The sequence below is a fragment of the Rutilus rutilus genome (genome assembly GCF_951802725.1).
Source record: "Rutilus rutilus genome assembly, chromosome: 1".
Taxonomy (NCBI): Eukaryota; Metazoa; Chordata; class Actinopteri; order Cypriniformes; family Leuciscidae; genus Rutilus; species Rutilus rutilus.
This window is the reverse complement of record NC_140209.1, coordinates 18,774,015-18,793,876: the sequence shown is the minus strand read 5'-3', so window position 1 is coordinate 18,793,876 and position 19,862 is coordinate 18,774,015. Positions and strand designations below refer to the sequence as shown.

Genomic DNA, 19,862 nt, shown 5'->3' with positions numbered 1-19,862 from the left:
TTCTAAATAAATCAAAAGTGGAAGAATAACTATTTATAGAATAACTATCATTTTTAAAACAGCAGTGAAGAACACATTGAAAATAAATCTCAGCTTCCTGAACAGTTAAGCTTTTACTTTCCTTCATGAAAGAGTAAGCAAACTACAAAAGATACACAAGTGACTATAATATAAAACTCATAAGCATGCGCAATAATATCATTTACATCATGAAGCAAAATGATATACAAGAATAAAACTGTTTGACATTGTTCTTTGGAGAGTTCTTTGTTCCACCTTAGAGTTGATCTGAATCTCAATCTAAAGATGAACTTTATTCACAGTGAAAACTTCTGATAATGTTTCTTTGTCATGTCAGTTATGGCTGGTTAAGACAGATTTATCCACATATTTTATTGCTTGATGCATTATTGTGTTGCATTTGGTGAAGACGCGGCATCAGACCTGAAAATGCTGGACCTGTAGAGGATCTACTTACTGTGAATGGTTTTTGAATGTCTGTAAAGAGAAGATAAATGATTGAAACGCTTCCCACATGCAGTGCAGTGATGTGATTTTTCTCCAGTGTGGATCCTCTCATGTGTTTTCAGATTTGATAACTGACTGAATCTCTTGTCGCAGTGTGAACACTTGTAAGGTTTTTCTCCAGTGTGGATCCTCTTATGTGTTTTCAGGATTCCTGACATACTGAATCTCTTGTCACAGAGTGAACACTTGTAAGGTTTTTCTCCAGTATGAATTCTCTGGTGCACTTTTAAATCGCCCCCTCTAGTAAAAGTCTTTTCACACTCAAAGCACATGTACTCTCTCACACCAGTATGTATTTTCTGATGAACTTTTAAATGTTCTAGACGTGAAAAACTCTTTCCACATAAATTACATGAATGGGGCTTTACTTTTGTATGCGATTTTAGGTGCATCTTCAGGACTGAATACCACAAAAATGTTTTCCCACATTGATCACACATGAACGGATTCTCTCTAGTGTGGATGTTCATGTGAATCTTAAGGTTTGCTGATTGTGTGAAACTCTTTCCACACTGATCACATGTGAACGGCTTCTCTCCAGTGTGAACTCTCATATGCTTTGTAAGGTGTGCTTTTTGTCCGAAACCTTTCCCGCACTGATCACATGTGTATGGTTTTTCCTCAGTGTGGATTATTTTATGGGCTTTCAGATGTGTTGTCCGATTGAATCTCTTGTCACAGTGTGAACACTTGTAAGGTTTTTCTCCAGTGTGGATCCTCTCATGTTTTTTCAGGATTGTTGACTGATTGAATCTCTTGTCACAGTGTGAACACTTGTAAGGTTTCTCTCCAGGGTGGATGTTCATGTGTTCTTTAAGGTGTCCTGATTGTGCGAAACTCTTCCCGCATTGATCACATGTGTACGGTTTCTCTCCAGTGTGAACTCTCATGTGAACCTCTAGACTATCTTTCCTTGAGTAACTTTTCTCGCACTGATCACATGAGAACGGCTTCTCTCCAGTGTGTACTCTCATGTGACGCTCAAGACTTTGTTTGTTTGTGTAACTCTTTCCACACTGAGTGCAGGTGAAAGATTTCTTGACTCTTCTTTTCTTTACATCTTTCTGTTTTCTTCTTTGAGAGCAACTGAAAGGTTTTTCTCCAGTTATGACTTGCTTCTCCTCAACTTCACTCAATTCTTCATTCTCCTCTGAAATACAAGTAAAAACAATTCATTTTCAGTAATTTGTAATAAAACAGAGAAATGTGAAGGGCATACAAGTGAACCCTGATGTAACAGTGGACAATTGGCATAAACATTTTTGACCCTGCAAAGCAAAATCCCCAGTGTTAAATTAACACTCCTCGGTGTACATATAGGTCCAACTACAGAGTGTTAAAAATTAACACTGAAGCAGTGTTGAAGTTAATGAGATAATTAAGTGATTAATTAAGTGATGATTGGCCATTAGTGGTGACACCTAATGTTAATAAGAATCATTGAAGGAAAGAGAAACAACAAGAACTACAACTGACTTCGAGCCATTACACATTATTGCACTTATTATTACCAGTTTGACTATTTCTGTCATATATCTACAAAAGTTCTTGAGATTCAACAGAAGTTTAGACGGTAATGTTTTATGGAATTGTTTGTTTCAAGTTACCATTATGGTGGTCAGTGTTTGATTTAGTTGGGCTCTTGACCCTTTTCATTTTTTATTGTTAGTTTTTCTCTGACAGTTCCAACATTGTGTTTATAAAGCACGTTTGTTACTCCAAGAGAAAACATGACCTGCTCATAATATGTTGTGATGTTGACATTATCATCATGTAGTGACATGACTCATGGATGTCATTCAGAGTCTAAATCTTTGACTATATGCTTTATGTTGCATATTAGTATTGGTGATTTGTAGCCCTGAGATTCTACAGTTAGAGATCAAAAAGCAATATGAAAACTTTTGAAAATACTTTGTGCACAAACACTATCAAGACTCAGCATATGAATCTCAACAATGGTGACAATAAACAAACTAGTGACAAACAGATCATCTCTGAACATCATAAAACAAGCTACTAAAGTCAGAACAAAACAATAGCAAAATAAAAGCAAACAGGAAAAAACAATGAAAATTACAGGACAATTCAGCTGCATAATTTATTCATGCTGCAGTGCATGATGGGAGCCATGGATGCGTTTGATTGGTGGCTCCCATCATGCACTGCAACATGAAGCATTTGTGTGATTGTCACCATTGTTGAGATTCATATGTAGATTCTTGATGTCTGTGTGATTTTAAAAATTCCAGATTTTTTAAGCACTGCTGGAATCAACTACTGTAATGCATATGAATACAACATTTGTATAATAAGTTAATAATACTGGTTAAGTGAATCAGGCCACTACAGGAATGTAATTTCATCATCTAAACATAACCATCATGACCTAGGCTTCGTTTCCCAAAAGCATCTTAAGCCTAACTTGATCGTAAAACAATTGCAACAAATGATCTGTACAATCAAATTAGGCTTACGATACTTTCGGGAAACATAGCCCAGGTCATAGTTTCTCTTACCACAACAAATGCGCTTTATAAACACAGAGTTGGAGCAGCCAGAGAAAAACTAATGTTAAAAGAGCCCAACTAAAACAAACACTGGTCACCATAATGGTGACATGAAACGAACCATTCCATAAAACATTACCGTCTAAACGTCTGTTAAATCTAAATAAGAACGCGTGTAGATGTATGACAGAAATTAGGGATGCACCGATACCGATACCAGTATCGGGCCGATACTGAGCTCATGTACTCGTACTCGTACTCGTAAAAATGCCCCGATACTAGGGATGCACGATATTGCATTTTGGCCGATATTCGATATATATACACATTTTCCCCCTGATATATTTACACTTTAATTTTACTGAAGAGAAATCCAAGTGTCTCTCCTGTACTACCTTTAACGTATTACACTCATGTGTTGTAGATAAGGCAATAGACAAGACAAACAAAACAACATTTGATTCTACCATAAATGTATAATTTTACAAATGTAGACAGACATTCACCCCTGAAAAATAAGCAAATTATTTCACTTGGAGAATAAATGATATGCCAGTGCCACATTTTATTTTTAAGTTCAGACTTCAAACTTCAGTCCTTAGGAGTAAAATAAATAAAAATAAAATTTAAAATAAAAAATGTACATCTACTTGAACAGGTCTACCAAATGTTCCCCTGTTTTCGGTGCTGATGCAGTGGTGACCCGTTCATGTAACATGTAAGGGTGGCGCTGCCAATAAAGCAACTAAAAGCAGTCACAACGAACCGCAAAAGTAATGATTATGAATATGTCAAATATAGCAAGGAGACATTTTAATTGTTTATTAATAAACAAGTGTTTTCTGTGTCGGCTGCAGTTCTGCAAAGATGAAGTTGACGATGACTCGCGATCTTTGCAGTAGTGAACGCGCCAGAGAGAAATGCACATTTCGGATTACATAGTTTTCTTTTAGGGCTGGGCGATTTAAATCGCGATATTGTTATGCGCATCTCGTCAGTAAAGCCGGTTCCTTGATTAGTAGTAAATCACCATCACCTGCTTTCAGATGGAGCGGCATTTAGGGCTGAGGATATAATTAAGTGATTAATTTTGTGATGATTGAGCATTATTGAAGACACCTGATGTTAACAAGCAGAATCACTGAAGAAGAAAATCACAAATTGTAAGTTACCATTAAGGTGATGGGTGTTTGCTTTAGTTGGGCTCTAGACCATTATATGTTTACTTTAACATTTACTGTTGTTTGTCTGCTGTTATTGATTTATAACAGTTAAATGAACAAAACAATGTTATCTTATAGTGTTGGTTATGTTTTGACATAATCATGCTGTGATCTGAAAAAGGAAGCTTATTGAGATAGATTGGTTTAACTTGTTAGCAGCAGTTTAGTGATTCTTCAGCCTATGATTATCAGTACTTTACTTATAATTCAAAATATTTAATAAACATTGTTCTGATCAATAGAAATTCGGATAAATTCATTTAAAACACAGACATCAATAATCAGCCTGTGAATCTCAACAATGGTGACAATAATAAAGCATGTTGCAGTGGCTGCCACCAATCACAACTCATTAAAGGCTCCCATCATGCATTGCGGTATGAATAAATTATGATCTGAATTGTCTATGTAATTTACTTTTCCTAATTGAATATTCTGCTCCTCATCTTTGTTGAGATGCATAGACTGAATCTTGACGTCTGTGTGTGCCTAAAAGAATGTTTTTTTTTTTTTTAAACAACTTTTAAGAAATCCTTTATATTATATCAAAAATTCTGGGCATTTATGCAGATTCACTAACCAACAACATAAATCGAAGTCAGAAAGAAGAATTTTAATGAGTTCAGTGATCAAGTTCAAATGATGATTGTCATAACATAACCAACACCATCAGATCACTTTTTTCTTTGTTCAACTGGTGATTTTAATTCAGAAACAACAGACAAACAAAATCTAAAGTTAATAATATATGGGTCAAGAGTCCAACTAAAGCAACCATTGATCATCATAACGGTAACTTACAATTTGAGATTTTCTCCTTCAGTGATTCTGCTTGTTAACATCAGGTGTCTTCAATAATGTTCAATCATCACTAAATTAATCACTTAATTATCTCATTAACTTAAACACTCTTGAGTGTGGACTCATATACACTCCCAGGAGTGTTAATTTAACACTGGAGTTTTTGCTGTGTACAAAGGGCCGTAGTTAACTGACAAGCTGAGCCATATCGTATTAATTATCGCTGGCGATACGTCCGCGATATTAATGCGATATGGCTCAGCTTGTCAGTTAACTACGGCTCTTTGTAGTAAATGCCGCTCCATCTGAAAGCAGGTGATGGCGATTTACTACTAATCAAGGAACCGGCTTTACTGACGAGATGTGCATGACAATATCGCAATTTAAATCGCCCAGCCCTATTTTCTTTCGTTTTGAATTGTTCTGTTTAAAAATATGATTTCAAGCGTTCTGTAGATAATAGATATATTTCTCAGGTCTGTGAGGCAAGTAGGCTATGCTGAGTTTCGTTTCATTTATGAGACTAGCTCCAGTTCAATCGCGGGCGCCTCCGTGTCGTGATACCTATTATCTATTATCTGCTTTACTTATTATTGATTAAATCCAGGCAATTGGTTGATGAAACATTGATTAAAATTAAGATACAATTAATACAAATCGAAATTCACTTAGAAAGGCTTTGTGCTTTCTGCTTGAGGTCTCTGTGAAAGTTTTAAAGCAGTCTCTTTTAGTGCCGCTTTCAGAGTGGTCACGTCCGTAACCGAGAACTGTCACTGTTTTTCCTCATAAATGCGAACACGAAAAATAAAATAAAATAAATATTTTATGCTCTGTGGAGAGCATAGTAGCTTGGAGAGTTTACATTAGTAAGCTACAGGACCAGGCGCGGATTTATGGGTGGGCACGTGCCCACCCAGATTGACCGGTGGCCCACCCAATCAGATTAATAAAAACAAATTAAATTTTTTAATTTTAATAATAATAATTAATTAATTAATTAATTAATAATTTCATTTCAATAGTTTCCTGAGGACATTTATGTACAGTAGCTACGAAAAATAGCTACAAAAGAAAAATATTATGTCGACATATCACGTGTCAGTCCAGTGATGCTATCACGCAACACCGCTCTCCGTGCGCGCATTGACTTAACGTTGTGATAGTCTACATGCGAGTCGCGTAACAGACAGATGGGTTTAAAGTCCCCACCACTTTTTAAAACATCTCGCCGCACGAATGTACCAATTCTACAAATAAATAAAACATCTCCAGTTAACTGGCAGAGCATTCATTTCGTTCGTTTTTTAAATAAGAGACGATCTAGCGCTGAAATGTGTTTTTTTTTAATCAAGTGATCAAAGTGCTCGTTGCCGCTGCGATCAGTGGCGCGGATACAGTGTTTTCTCGTGTGGCTCGCGCAAAGTTACGCCACTGGTCGTGTATATAAGCTTAAAAAACCAAGGCCCCTCCGTATATTCACCAGGCCCACCCATTAATGACGTTCTGTATCCGCCACTGTACAGGACATCGTCTTTCAAAACATGACCTGCACGAAAGAGAAAAAAAATTACTGCGTCATTGTACCCAGCACTTCTGAAAACGCACTTGCAAATGCGTCTCTGTCCCCAGCACAAACTGACGCCCATGCTCGAAATGCCTCCACATGTTAAGTTGCTGGCCCTCATGCACAGTCGTCACGTGCACATAGGAAACCCTAGGCATCCCTACCTGATACCAACAACCGATACCAGGCAGCGTGTGTACAGTGTTTGTGTCCAGACAAAGAAACACTGACAACAGAAATTATAATGGGGATAAAAAGGAAGGCTGTCTATGAGGTAAATATATCTTATTAGTGAAATATTAAACAGAATATAGTAACGCCTGTGGTGCGAGCTGATAAGAGAAAAATGCGCAGTGGATTGAGCGCGCAAGCGGCACAGACGCGCGAGCTGGTCGAGCGCATCAGACGTCAGTGGAAAGTTTGTAGTTTAGTCGGATGTCAATGGCAAAGAAAGTAAAACGAGGCATGTAGCTTATTATTAACGTTAACTGACCAGAGAGAGAGAGAGAGCACTTCTGTTGAATGCTCTTGATTGCTGATCGTTCACTCAGTACGTGTTATTTGGATTAAAACTAAATCGTATATGGGTGAATGACGGATAAGGATTTCAAATGTGAAGAAAAATAAAACTGGCAAAAAATTTAAATTGTAGGACTTTCTATACTTATTAGAGTGTTGTGTATGTAATGCAATGATATTTACACATTTCAAGAATGTAATTAACCATTTTTTTGGTGAATCAGATCTTTTTTCCCCATGAAAATGTCATTCCTGGGTAACGTAATGAATTTTTAAATTAACTACATTTCTACCATTGTTGGCATATACAAATGTACTGATCTCTATATTTGGAGCTCAACAAACAATTAGTGCTCGGAAAACTACATTTTAATCACAATTAATATAATCAATTTGGGATTTCATATAGACATGGGCTCATTTTTGGCTGCTGATAACTCAAAATTCAGAACCAAATAAAAAAAAAACCTGGAAAATGTTTAAAAATGTTTTCCTATAAAGTAAATAAGACTTGTTTTATCATTAACTCAACAAAAAACTGAATTGTGTAATCTAACACACAAATATGGGTTAAATTAATTGCCCGTGTCATTGTTAGCCGGAATGACATACTGTTAGCCGGAAGGACATTCTGCAATATTTTTCAGGATTACCATAAAAACCATCATCAGTATCATTTTTCTTTCCAACACTCAAACTTGAAACAAAGTAAGAGACACTGACAAGTTTTTAATGATTTAAAAATCTGTAAAATGTATAGTAAATCTGTAAAATTATAATGCTTAATAAAAAATGGCCAAGGGTATAGTCCAACACATTATACAGCTAAAACATTTAGGGCCCTATTTTAACGATCTGAAACGCAAGTATCAAACGCAAACGCAAGTAACTTTGTGGGCGGATCTCGCGGATCCCGACGCAAATCTAAAATGTGTTGGTCTGAAGTAGCTTCATTACCTCATAGGTGTGGTTTGGGCATAACGTGAAATAAACCAATCAGAGCATCATCTCACATTCCCTTTAAGAGCAGACGCGCTTGTTCCATGGCGGATTGCTATTATAACGGCGGATTTGCCAGACGCACGCCAGGAGCGGTTCACAGCCGAGGAGACCGACGTTCTCGTCAGGGCTGTAAAAGAGACATTGTATGGGGATGGAGAAACCCACCCAAATTAGCTTCGGTTAAACAGGCGTATAATAATTTGGGTAAATGTGTAAGCTAGATTTATGCCTATTTTTTCACATCTTCATGGGCACCACAATGATTTCCCTCATGTGGAATATTTTTCCTTGTAATAATGTATGGTTTGCGAAAATTGGAACTGCTGCTTCTGTGTAGATGAGAGAAGTAAAGTGTATGCGCGTTGTGCTCACGCTACATTATGGCCAAGCATGCGCCCTTAAATAGCATCTGAATAACGTGCCACTGACTTTAGACGAGGTTTTTCCTGGTCAGTGGAGGAATTGTTTTCTGTAACTGCAAAATAGCACCAGGGAACGTTTGCGCCGGAACACGCCGCCTCTTTTCACTGAACCGCCCCCGGGAGCGCAAGTTTATTCCCTAATTTACAGAAGTGCGTCTGTGGAGGGAAAAGTCCGCTGTGCGCAGGTGCAAAATAGGAATGATACATGTGTCGGTGTACAAAGTCAATTGCGCTGGGTGCAAGATAGGGCCCTTAAGGGGGCCGCACACCGGACGCGCAGCTCAGCGCCGCACCGCGCCACGTCTAGGACAACTCTCACCTGAAAATCCGTTAGCATCAGCAATATTCTGATTTATGTAAATAAATATAAAACTAAACGTATATTGCAGCACACAGTGATGTCCGTATATATATTAACTACGATTTGAGACACATAAATGTAAATTTAATATAAAACTATGTAAATGGCGCTCTGTGGCGCGGCAGGATTTTGAACACGGTCCTGCGCCGAGCTGCGCATCCGGTGTGCGACCCCCTTTAGGCTTATTGCAAATAAGTCAAGTCAAGTCACCTTCATTTATATAGCGCTTTAAACAATTTAGATTGTTTCAAAGCAGCTTTACAGAGATAATAGGAAATTAAAGTAACAGAGATTGTTTGGCTTTACAGCATCTCTAGAATAAAGTTATTGTCCAGCTAAAGTTAGTTTTGATTGATTCACTTCCGTCGCAAAGATCATTAGTTATTAACTTAAGGGCCGCTAACACGACACCGTTCTAACAGAAAACCCTAAAGTTCTTTCTGCACAAACTTTAAAAACGCGAACCTGATGGCCTGCACATGCGTTTTACGTGTTTAGATTATAGGAATGTTTATAGGAGTGTGAACCTATTTCGATTAATATTTCAAGTTTGCTTGTTACTGATTCATTATCACTCCACTGAGTCATCACTATAATACCTTGCTCTCTTTTGTCCAAGATACTCAGCCCTAGTTTCTGCAACTGCGTTTATCCTGGCTCTGAACCGTCTCTGCCTCTCTTTATTAGACAGAGGCATCTGGCAGGACAGAATTGACCTTAAAACACCAGAAGCTATACTAAAGCTTTAATAAAATGTTGATAATTAATAAATTTGATCACATTATTCATAATTTGACCATTAACATTACAAAATTGTATTCAATGATAAAGACCCATGTGACTCATTGAATCATATGAAATCAAGTTGAATGACAGCAAAAATATGGCAAAAAACATACAATTATGTAAATAATGTTAATTTTAATAATATAACTATAATAACCATGCCTAAAAGTTTACAAATGTTAATTAAAAACTAGATTTTTATGCATATGTCATTCTGGATAACGGATGACATGTCCTGGCTAACAGAGGTTTTTTGTTATCCAAGAATGACATGTTGTTATCCAAGAATGACAAAACAAATATTTTTCTTTATAATCAGGCACTAACTTAACCACCTATGGAAAACTACAATTTAGCTATCATCGCTTAAGGTAATCTTTTAGATCAAATAGATAGTTTTTTAATATAAAAACATTATAAATGGTTTATCAGTGTTATCCAAAAGGACACATGATATTGCTACAAAGTGCACCAGTGACTGAAAAGGTCAAAATATCAACATTTTAAGAGACGCTTCCTGACGTTTGCACATGTTCTGGTGTTCCTTCGGGTCTTCTTTTTGATACAATATTATGTCACATGACATGCCAAAATGCATTATGGTGTAAAATGGTCATTGATGTCTGTTATCCAGGAATGACATTAGAGAAATCACAATTTGGGGACAAAAGTCTTTCTGTCATAAAAATTTAAATAAGCTTAGTATTACCACTATATTTGTAGGTATCGTTGAAAACATCAATACAATTATGCCCAAGTAGATTTTAAATACTTTTATTTATATTGTTTACATTTTTGTCGTATTTTTGTATTCAGATTTTAAGCCGGGACAGTTACCCGGAATGACATTTTAGGACTTTTGAGCTCAATAGTTCCTTAAAGATTAATTATTTATAATAAATTCTCACATGAGTAATTAAAGAGGGGGAAATTGAGTCACTTATGAAGTGCATTTAAAAATGTATAAATTTTTTATATTATGAATATGCTTTGGACACCAGAATTGACACGCCACGTCATTGACCCATATGCAAGTAAAACATGAACTGTTACCTGATTTATGTTTAACGAGTGGTTGCCTACATTATTACAGGACATTTGCAGGTCAAGAAGTTACATGAACTTCAAACATCCAAAACGGGCGCCCCGAAAACCATCGCCTCAGACAGCGCGCGATATTGAATGGAAGTCTTTCACGTCTTGCGCTTGTACGGATGAATTCACTTTTCACTCTTGACGAGTATCCTAGTAAACAAAGTCTGTTATATCTCAAGTGAACGTAGACAGTATATTTCAAATGGGGTCCGTGCGTTTGGTCTTAAAGGTGCAGCAGTTTAATTAATCTGCTGCTGTGTTTTAAAGTTAATCAAACAAAGGACAAATAAATTACTCGCTGCTCTTGACTAAATAGGCTACCCTTTTCAACTTTACAAAAATATCTATCTATATATAATTTATACAGTAATGAATATGCAGTGCATTAAATATATATTTGATTAACAAATTAAGTTTAAATTTAATAAACAACTAATATGATTGATATTCTTTTGGTTTCTCTGCCAATACATTTAAAAATGACAAATGCATGAATTAAAAATTAATTGAAAATTAAAAATACAGGTATCGGTTACGGTATCGGTATCGGCGAGTACCAAAAAATGAAAGTATCGGTATCGGACTCGGTCTGGAAAAAGTGGTATCGGGACATCCCTAACAGAAATAAAGTCAAACTGGTCATATTAAGTGCAATAATGTGTAATGGCTCAAAGTCAGTAGTTTCTCTTTCCTTCAATGATTCTTATTAACATTAGGTGTCACCACTAATGGCCAATCATCACTTAATTAATCACTTAATTATCTTATTAACTTCAACACTGCTTCAGTGTTAACTTTTAACACCCTGTAGTGTGGACACATATGTACACTGAGGAGTGTTAATTTAACAATGGGGATTTTGCTGTGTGAAATTTTTCATGAATGAGGTACATTGATCTTCAAATTAGGGGTGGGCGATCTTCCCAAAATTTCATTTCCTTTCAGTTTCGGTTTTCAATCTGATCAAACGTTTACATGTTCTCTCGACGTAATTTTACGTAGCCAATATGACAGACTTGCACGTTGCACTTCACTGTATGTTCCTTTTTGAAGTGATTTCAATCATATTTCAAGCAATTCAAAACCATCATGGCAAACTTAAGTGTCTCAGCTGAAGGAAATAATAAATTATTTATCGGCATTAATTTAACGACCAAATTCTTTTATCGGGCCAATACCAATAACATTATAATAGTGTTGTCAAAAGTACCGACTTCAGTACCAAGTTTTTTTCTTCCAAATTTTATAAATGTGACGCTTTGAGCACTGTTGAGCAGAATCGTAAACACCTCTGATTGGGCTCAGTAGTTTCGGGATTTCTTCGCTGTATTCTCGCTTTTTGCTCGCAGGTTTCTCTCTAGAGCTCCCCCCAAAGCTTCGGAATAGATATTTGACAACACTGTTGTAAAAACTCGTTGGTGATTCTCAGACACCAGAGGCTATAGATCAACGACATCAAAGCAGATGGGACATTCTTTAAAACGTCTTCTTCATTCGGGTTCGGACAGCGTGAGGGAGCGCAATAATGACGGCATTTTAGCAGATTTCTTTTGGCCGTAAAGCAATTGTTTACATCGCGAGACCTGATATCACGCGAGACTTCCTGACGCAGCGGCCGGCGACCCGCCGGCTCAAAGTTGCAAGTGCGGATTTTCCGCTCACGGGCACCAGGGGGGTGCGAAACGACCACCATTCAACCCGAAATAAGTAATATAACCATTCCAATGACTCCGAAGCTGTTCAGTTAAGGTAAAAAAGTTACTTAGTTCACCTTTAAAGCATCACATTATTACAATTTAAGTACCGACTTGAACCTAACCCTAACCCTAAAAATGACATGAATGTGACACATGGGAAACTGAATATAGCGCAGCATAGTTTGAAATCAAGGGTTTAAAGTTTGCATCTCCAGTGAAGCTGAACTGACCGTCACGCACAGAGTAACACGTTCATTCAGGCTACAAATACGCACTTCAGAATATCTGACAGCTGAACTCGACTAAGTCTGCAAGGTTTGTGAAACTAAATGTTTATTAGATACTCAAAGATTTGTTTAAATGATATAAATGCGCATTTGCTGAATGTTGACGGTAAATGAGAAAGTATTGATAGTGTTTGCCTTTCTGTTACTAATAATATAAAAGCATAGATTATTTTATATTATAATTACATTACATTATAATTATTTTTAGTATCCTGTTTACTCTTTTTGTTTAAGTTCTACCTAGTAACGTATTAGACAAAACTGCTAAACACAGAATGAAAACGGAGAGTAAAGCTGCTGTCTCAGCGCCTTCAAAGTAAAAGTCTGGATATTACGTGGACACAAAAGATCACGATCTCCACGATTCGCTTGAAAAGTAGATTGTGGACGTCTTCAAGATCGATATAAAATCGTCAGATCGCCCACCCCTACTTCAAATTATTAATTTTAAACCATTTTATGCATAAATCCCATGTTTCTATTGGGAGGACTATTAAATATGTTTGATTTTGTTGCAAAAAACTAAATGTACCCAGTTGTTCATAGAAAGTGTCCCTTAGGCTATTATTTGATGCTTCAGCTATATAATTGCAAAGCTTTAAAGATTTATCCTAATACAACAAACCAAATTCTAAATATCGAAGCTTTATAGCCTTCAGCATCATGAATGAATGAAGAATAAACACCAACCTCTTTGTTCTTCAGGATCTTCAGTGTGTTTCATTCTGCAGGGTTCTGGATCACTCATGTTCTCACTGTCCTCTTTAATAAACTCAGTCTTTGCAGATTTCAGCTCTTCCTGATGCATTGTGCTCGTCTTCACTTGTAGCTGATGGGAATATTCCAGCATTTATTGGAGAAGTCAGTCACTAAAGGCAGGATTTGTTGTGGAGGGAGTTTCACTGAACATGAATTTCTGTGTCCAAAATCAACAATAAATCAGTTACTGAGTTTTTTTTTTAAGGGGGGAATATAACAATAATTGATACATTTAAGCATTTATGTAAGTGAAGCAGATGTCCTCCAAATTCTATCATTGAAGATACCAGCCTTACAAATATAAATTGTTGCCTCTTTGTAAACCATTATATTACTCTAATAGAAATAACAGTATCAACAGTCTGCAGAAAACCAGTCTGCACTCTGCAAAAATGTGGAAATGCACACATTTTATGCATTTGTTTTGTCTCTTTCCATCGCTAACATTTCTATCTACATTATTTCATTCTGCCTCCTTACATTAACACACAAGATGATTTCTGTCAAAAATATAGAAAAGAATGTAATGTTAACTTAACTATAAATAACAGTAAGAATGAAAAAATAAATAACTACACTATCTAAATGTAGTTTGGTTTTCTAATAACTACATTCAGAGCAATGAACTAATAAAATGATTAACATGATTTACATCTTTAAACAGTAATAGTAGCAAAAAGCAATTTTTTAATGTTTTCAGTGTCTATAATTTTGTTCATATTTATGTGTAGATTGTAAATGTCCACGTGGCTCATTATAAACTCAGTATTGAGAAACATTATTTAAATAAAAACTTGATATCGGTTTGCATGCATTCCCCTCACAGATTGCGAGAGCAGCAGAAACATTATCACTCCAACCATCGAAACAATCATTCACACGAACACACACACACTCAATCATTCACACGAACACACACACAATTAATTCAATTGTTTAAGTCAGCAAACACACACAATTTAAGTCGGCAAACACACAAACAGCGCTGTACCCGATTCAAACGAGGCAGAAACGACCTCTTATATTGTTGCATAAACAAACTGTGTAAAATGTGTTTTACAATAGTTTAAATACGCGAAATATACGTGACCTGCTCACCTCTCCTCTGAAGACTCGCTCTCTGACTGAAGTTAACGCGCGCGCCAGTAATGACGTGATCGCAGCGAGCCGAGCTCAACGGCAGATCATCAAAAAGCGCCAAGTTCTAAACGACAAAACATCTATAAACACATCAAACGAAAGTAAAAGGTATACTAATGTAGATAAAGAGCCGTCTCATTCAATCTTAGTCTTATGTGTGGAGTAAAATTGAGCTTTATTGATACATTTAAAACAGAAGGCCCAAAAAGCAAACATATACTTCTTGGCTTTCAAACTAAATTGATAAAATTAAATTTTCCTGATGCTAATACAATCAGCAGAGAGTAAAAGTTGTTGATAAAATATAAAAAGATAACAATATATGAATTACAACATTCAACCAATAATTACTCAAAGCAAATACAAAAATTATTTAAAAAGTGAAAACTAATGAGATGAGTAATAAAAAAAAGAAAGAAATAATTTGGGCTGGTTAACAGCAGAATTGATCTCTTTTTGCAACACTGAGTCATTATTTGCCTGTTTATCACTGTATAAAGCGCTATAGAAATAAAGGTGACTTGACTTGATTAGGCTGTGTTCAGACTGCAGGTGTAACAGGATTGTCTCTGCGTTGTGTTGTGTTTAACTCAGAATGGACACCAATTTGCTCTTATAGGATAGATAGGATATAGATTTCTGTTGACAAAACAGAACAGCGGGGATCAAATTCGGAAATCACACTTACACTTGTTCGCACCCATTCACTCTCGGCTGGTACGAATCTAAATTACTTCCAATTACACTGACTACATAAACAATTATACAACAACAGATTTGAAACACATGGTCTGTACTTGTTGGCAACATATATGATCAGAATCGGGAATCACACTCGCACACGTTCTAAAATGTATTTATATTATTTTAATCGAATTATTACGGCCCGACTCTAGGGGAATAAAAAAAAACACTAAAGAGGCATAATAAATAATTTTTGACAAAACAAAAGTTGGGTTGTGGAAATGGAATCCCAGCAACGAATCACTCCGGTTGATAATCAAACACATACACAAAATCTAAGCAGAAAAAGTAATAGATTTATTAAACAATAACAAGTGAAATAAAGAGCATCTATTCAGGGTGTCCCAAAGGCCAAAATAACAAACAAAACAATCTAAAAAAAAAAGAGGAGAAAATTAATAACCTAATCCAATAACAAAAGAAAATACATTTAACTTACCTAACTCCCTGCCAAAAACAGAGATCAAACCAATTTCAGAATAAACGGCAGGACACCCCTACACTCCTCACTTTTTAGGACATGTTGTTTAGACAAAGGGGAAACGGTTTCAGATGTTACAAAAGGTTGCACGTTCACTTGAACTAGTTAACATAACTAATACATTTAAATTTGATCATTGGCCGGGTACGACCGAACAACAATGAGCTCCCAGACGAGTTCCAGCAGCGTCCTTATAAAGACCACGCCCCGATTGGACAACCAATGGCTTTCTTACAGCCCATCATTGGACAACCTGTTTGAAATCAGACAAAACAAGGAAGTGAAGAGGAACACAGAAAAAATTGAAGAACAATAGCCTACATAAACACAGGTCGTAACACCCTCACACACAAAGAATCTACATAGAATACAGTAGATTTACTCAGAAGTAAACGACCGTGATAGTGCATCGGCCAACATGTTATCCTTGCCTTTCTTAAAGCGAATTTCCAGGTTAAAATCCTGGACAAAGAGAGACCAGTGCATAATTAGTTGATTTGAGTTTTTCATCCGAGGCAAAAAAAACGAATGGGTTGTGGTCTGTATATACAACCAGTCTGACATTCGATTCTGTTAAAACCCTTTTGAGTAGTGGTCCTGTGACCAGGAACCACAGACAAAGGCACAGAGGGTGAATGATAGTCAACACTAGTAGAGGGTACATCAAAATGAGTCTTAAAGGGATACTTCACCTCTGGAAAGATTAATGTGTATTTAAAATGGGTCATTTATGTAGAAGAAATGTGAAATTATTTTTGAATTTGGAGCTTTCTAGACTGAGAAAAGCCAGAAAATGTATTTTTGGCTTATGTGGATGAAAGACAACAACTCCCAGAATGCACTTGCTTCGCTGCCATAGGAGGCCACTCCCAAGCCACGCCTACCGGTAAGAGAGCGCAGTTTAAAACAACAAGGCTAGGCTACTAGTGAGTCTCCGTGACAAGTCTGCCCGGGATTTCGAGATCGCCCGAAATGTCAGGGATTCGGCTTTTGCGTTCTACAGTCGCCATTCATTAAGTTTACTGTGGCGAGCAGGACGAGACTGAGGGCTGCGGGAGAACGATCAGAGGCTGGTGGCGTGATTACTGATGAGCGTGTGAGACGCACCGGTCTTGCATCTCACGGAGGAGCGGGAATTTTCTTAGCAATGTTAAAACGCACATCAACCAATCACTTGTTTAGCGTTCATGTAAACACTACATTCAGATTCACCAATCGGAATGAATTCAGTTAGATTGAAACAAAAGGTGTGCATGTAAACAATGAATGGCGACTGCAGAAAGCAAAAGCCAAATCCCGGACATTTTGGACGATCTTGACGGCCGGACATGTCCGTGAAAAAGAGGACGGTAACCCATACTACTCAGCTTTCTCCACAGAACAAGAGCCCGTTAGCTTAGCTTCCAAAAAAAGATGGCTGACACTATGTGTACATTCTGTGAGTGAGATCCCACCCTCTATGGGTGGGTTGAAAACATGCGGGACAGCTCCTCCTACTGGCTGTAGTCTTTAGCCTCTGGCCAGAAAAATCCTCCGATGACACAAAATTACGATTTGTGCGTCATCTGAGGATTTTTTCCAGACAAAAAATACATAAATCTCTCGTCTCAGGGGGATATGAGGGTGGAAAGCACGGTAATTTGAAAATACTACAGGTTTTCTACTAATACAAAGCTTAATGCTAAATCCTGAAGTGTCCCTTTAACTAAACTGGAATGACGATCGTCAGCATGCGTTTCTAGTTCACACCGCCTAAAACGTAACAGTTGAGTAGTGTGCTCCTGACGTTTTATTTCAAGATACAATTGCTTTAACTGAATAGCTAGTTTTAAATGCTCCGAGATTACACCACTAAGTGAGCGCAACATGGGGATCTGAGCTCGCAACATCAACGCTCTCTTCATCACTTACCTCAACATTAGAACTAGGCTGCAAAATACCCTGCTTAATTAATGCAGCTTGAATTACGTCTCACAGTTCCTTCTTTCTAGCAGTTTTTATAATCACAATATCATAGAAGTCAGCGATTAAATATAAATCAACTTTCCGACAGGACTCCAAAACTTCACATGAAAGAGCCTGTTTAAACGGCTCAATACTAAATTCCATCTATTAACCTACCACTTCCCCAATACGCATGAAAAAAACTGCCAATCAAAACATAAAATATAAGTGGAACTCACCAGCAAAGCCACAAACTTCTCAATTTGGATCGGGCTAATTTCCCCCCAAAAAATGTAATTGGACGGACGAGCCCCCAATTATTAGGCCCCGACTCTAGGGGAATATAAAAACTATGGCGTTATTTTTTAGTCAAAAGTCATGAGCGTGTAAGACATGCTCACGAGCACATTATGTTATTTCACACGCGCAAAAATGAACCTTCAGCTGGCATGATAAAAGTACTCGCGCACAAATTCAACAACCGAGAGGTGTACAAGTAGCTGCGAGCGAGCGCCTGGCATACTCCCATAGGTTAACTCTGCTTGTACAGTGGAATCCTGCTCGCGCGCAGCGGGCTTCTGCTCGCGGAGTGCTGTTTTGCTCGCGCAGTGGATTTCTGCTCGCTCAGCTGATTTCTGCTCGCTCGAGTCTACATGACTTTTGACAATTTGGGGGCGGAAACCAAGGAGGGCACTGACCCTCTTATGATTGGTCACTTTCATCATGGAAAATCTTGGGAAATCCTAACCCCGCCCACCTTCTGACGCAGCGCGCGTCACTCAGCTCGCTCTGCTACTCCGGCTATCTCTGTGTATATTTTAGACAACGAAATATGTGATAAAACACCATACTAACTCTTTTCGTTTTCATTTAAAGAAATCTTAAACATGATAGCCACACAAATGTGGTTCAGGCAACGCGTATTGATTATATTCACTGCACATTGCCTATTTATAAAAAAATATATATATATAAAACACAAACCTGCCTCTTTTCGTTTTAAATATAATATAAAAACATTAAACATTTTAATATGGTCCAGGCAATATGTGCATTTGTACTAAACAACAGATTTTGCAGTAAACAACATTACAGTTTTTAAAATTTTTACATACAATTATTACAATTTAAAATGACAAAACTCAACCCAGTTTCTTTTTGTTAAATTTCAGTTTTTATCAATATTAGCCATTATAAAAGTATCCACCTTTTTCTGCTCAGTCTAAACAATGCGCGCTGCCATGACGACGACTCCGGTTGCCTACTTCCGGTTCGTAGCTTGACCTGTACTAGCAGCGAGAGAATGAGTTCAAGCTGAAGCTCCTCATGTGCAGTTGTTGGTTGTTTTAACAATTCAAAGAAGATTTCAAACTTTTTAGAAACTGAGTGTTTCGAGCATAAGAAGGAGATAAGAATTTATTTTCTAAAGAGCCGTGAGTCAAAAGAACCGGCTCTTTTCAGTGAGCTGAGTCAAACGAGCCAAAATGTTTTTCACATCTGTCATGTTAACATGGACAAAAGACAATCTCACAACAACATCACATCCTTTTAAAAATAAAAACAGTAGCCTACAGTATACAGTAGTCATAACTTAGAATTTCATTATAATTGTATTTCATATAATATACAATAATGTAATTTTTACTTGTCCATAACAACCCGAAAACTTGCCTGCTTGCCTTGCACATCTAATTAATGGGCAAAGTTTTCCGACTTTTTTTCTTATGCTTCAGTTTTAACGCTAACCACTCTAAACGTTTACTTTATTGAATGTATCTGATACGGAACCGGACATGGGCATTATCTCCTTCTTATGCTCGAAACACTCAGTTTCTAAAAAGTTTGAAATCTTCTTTGAATTGTTAAAACAACCAACAACTGCACATGAGGAGCTTGAACTCATTCTCTCGCTGCTAGTACAGGTCAAGCTACGAACCGGAAGTAGGCAACCGGAGTCGTCGTTATGGCAGCGCGCATTGTTTAGAGCAGAATAAGGTGG

The 19,862-nt window shown here is 37.1% G+C and overlaps 1 protein-coding gene across 2 annotated transcripts in view; it reads right to left on the bottom strand.

The window, feature by feature from the left end:
* The window catches only part of LOC311292364 (uncharacterized protein), a 78,871-nt gene extending 64,170 nt beyond the window's left edge, over positions 1-14,701 (bottom strand). The window contains exons 1-3 of one of the 2 annotated variants that reach the window (XM_084412035.1): positions 14,653-14,701; positions 13,486-13,711; positions 91-1,678 (exon numbers count right to left, since the gene is read on the bottom strand). In XM_084412035.1, coding sequence (XP_084268161.1) covers positions 471-1,678; positions 13,486-13,645 — 1,368 coding nt within the window. In that variant the 5' untranslated portion in view covers positions 13,646-13,711; positions 14,653-14,701 and the 3' untranslated portion in view covers positions 91-470. Of the gene's footprint in view, positions 1-90; positions 1,679-13,485; positions 13,712-14,652 lie in introns of those variants that run through there. The other variant, XM_084412036.1, reaches the window with a different exon arrangement.
* Positions 14,702-19,862: the final 5,161 nt, after the last annotated feature.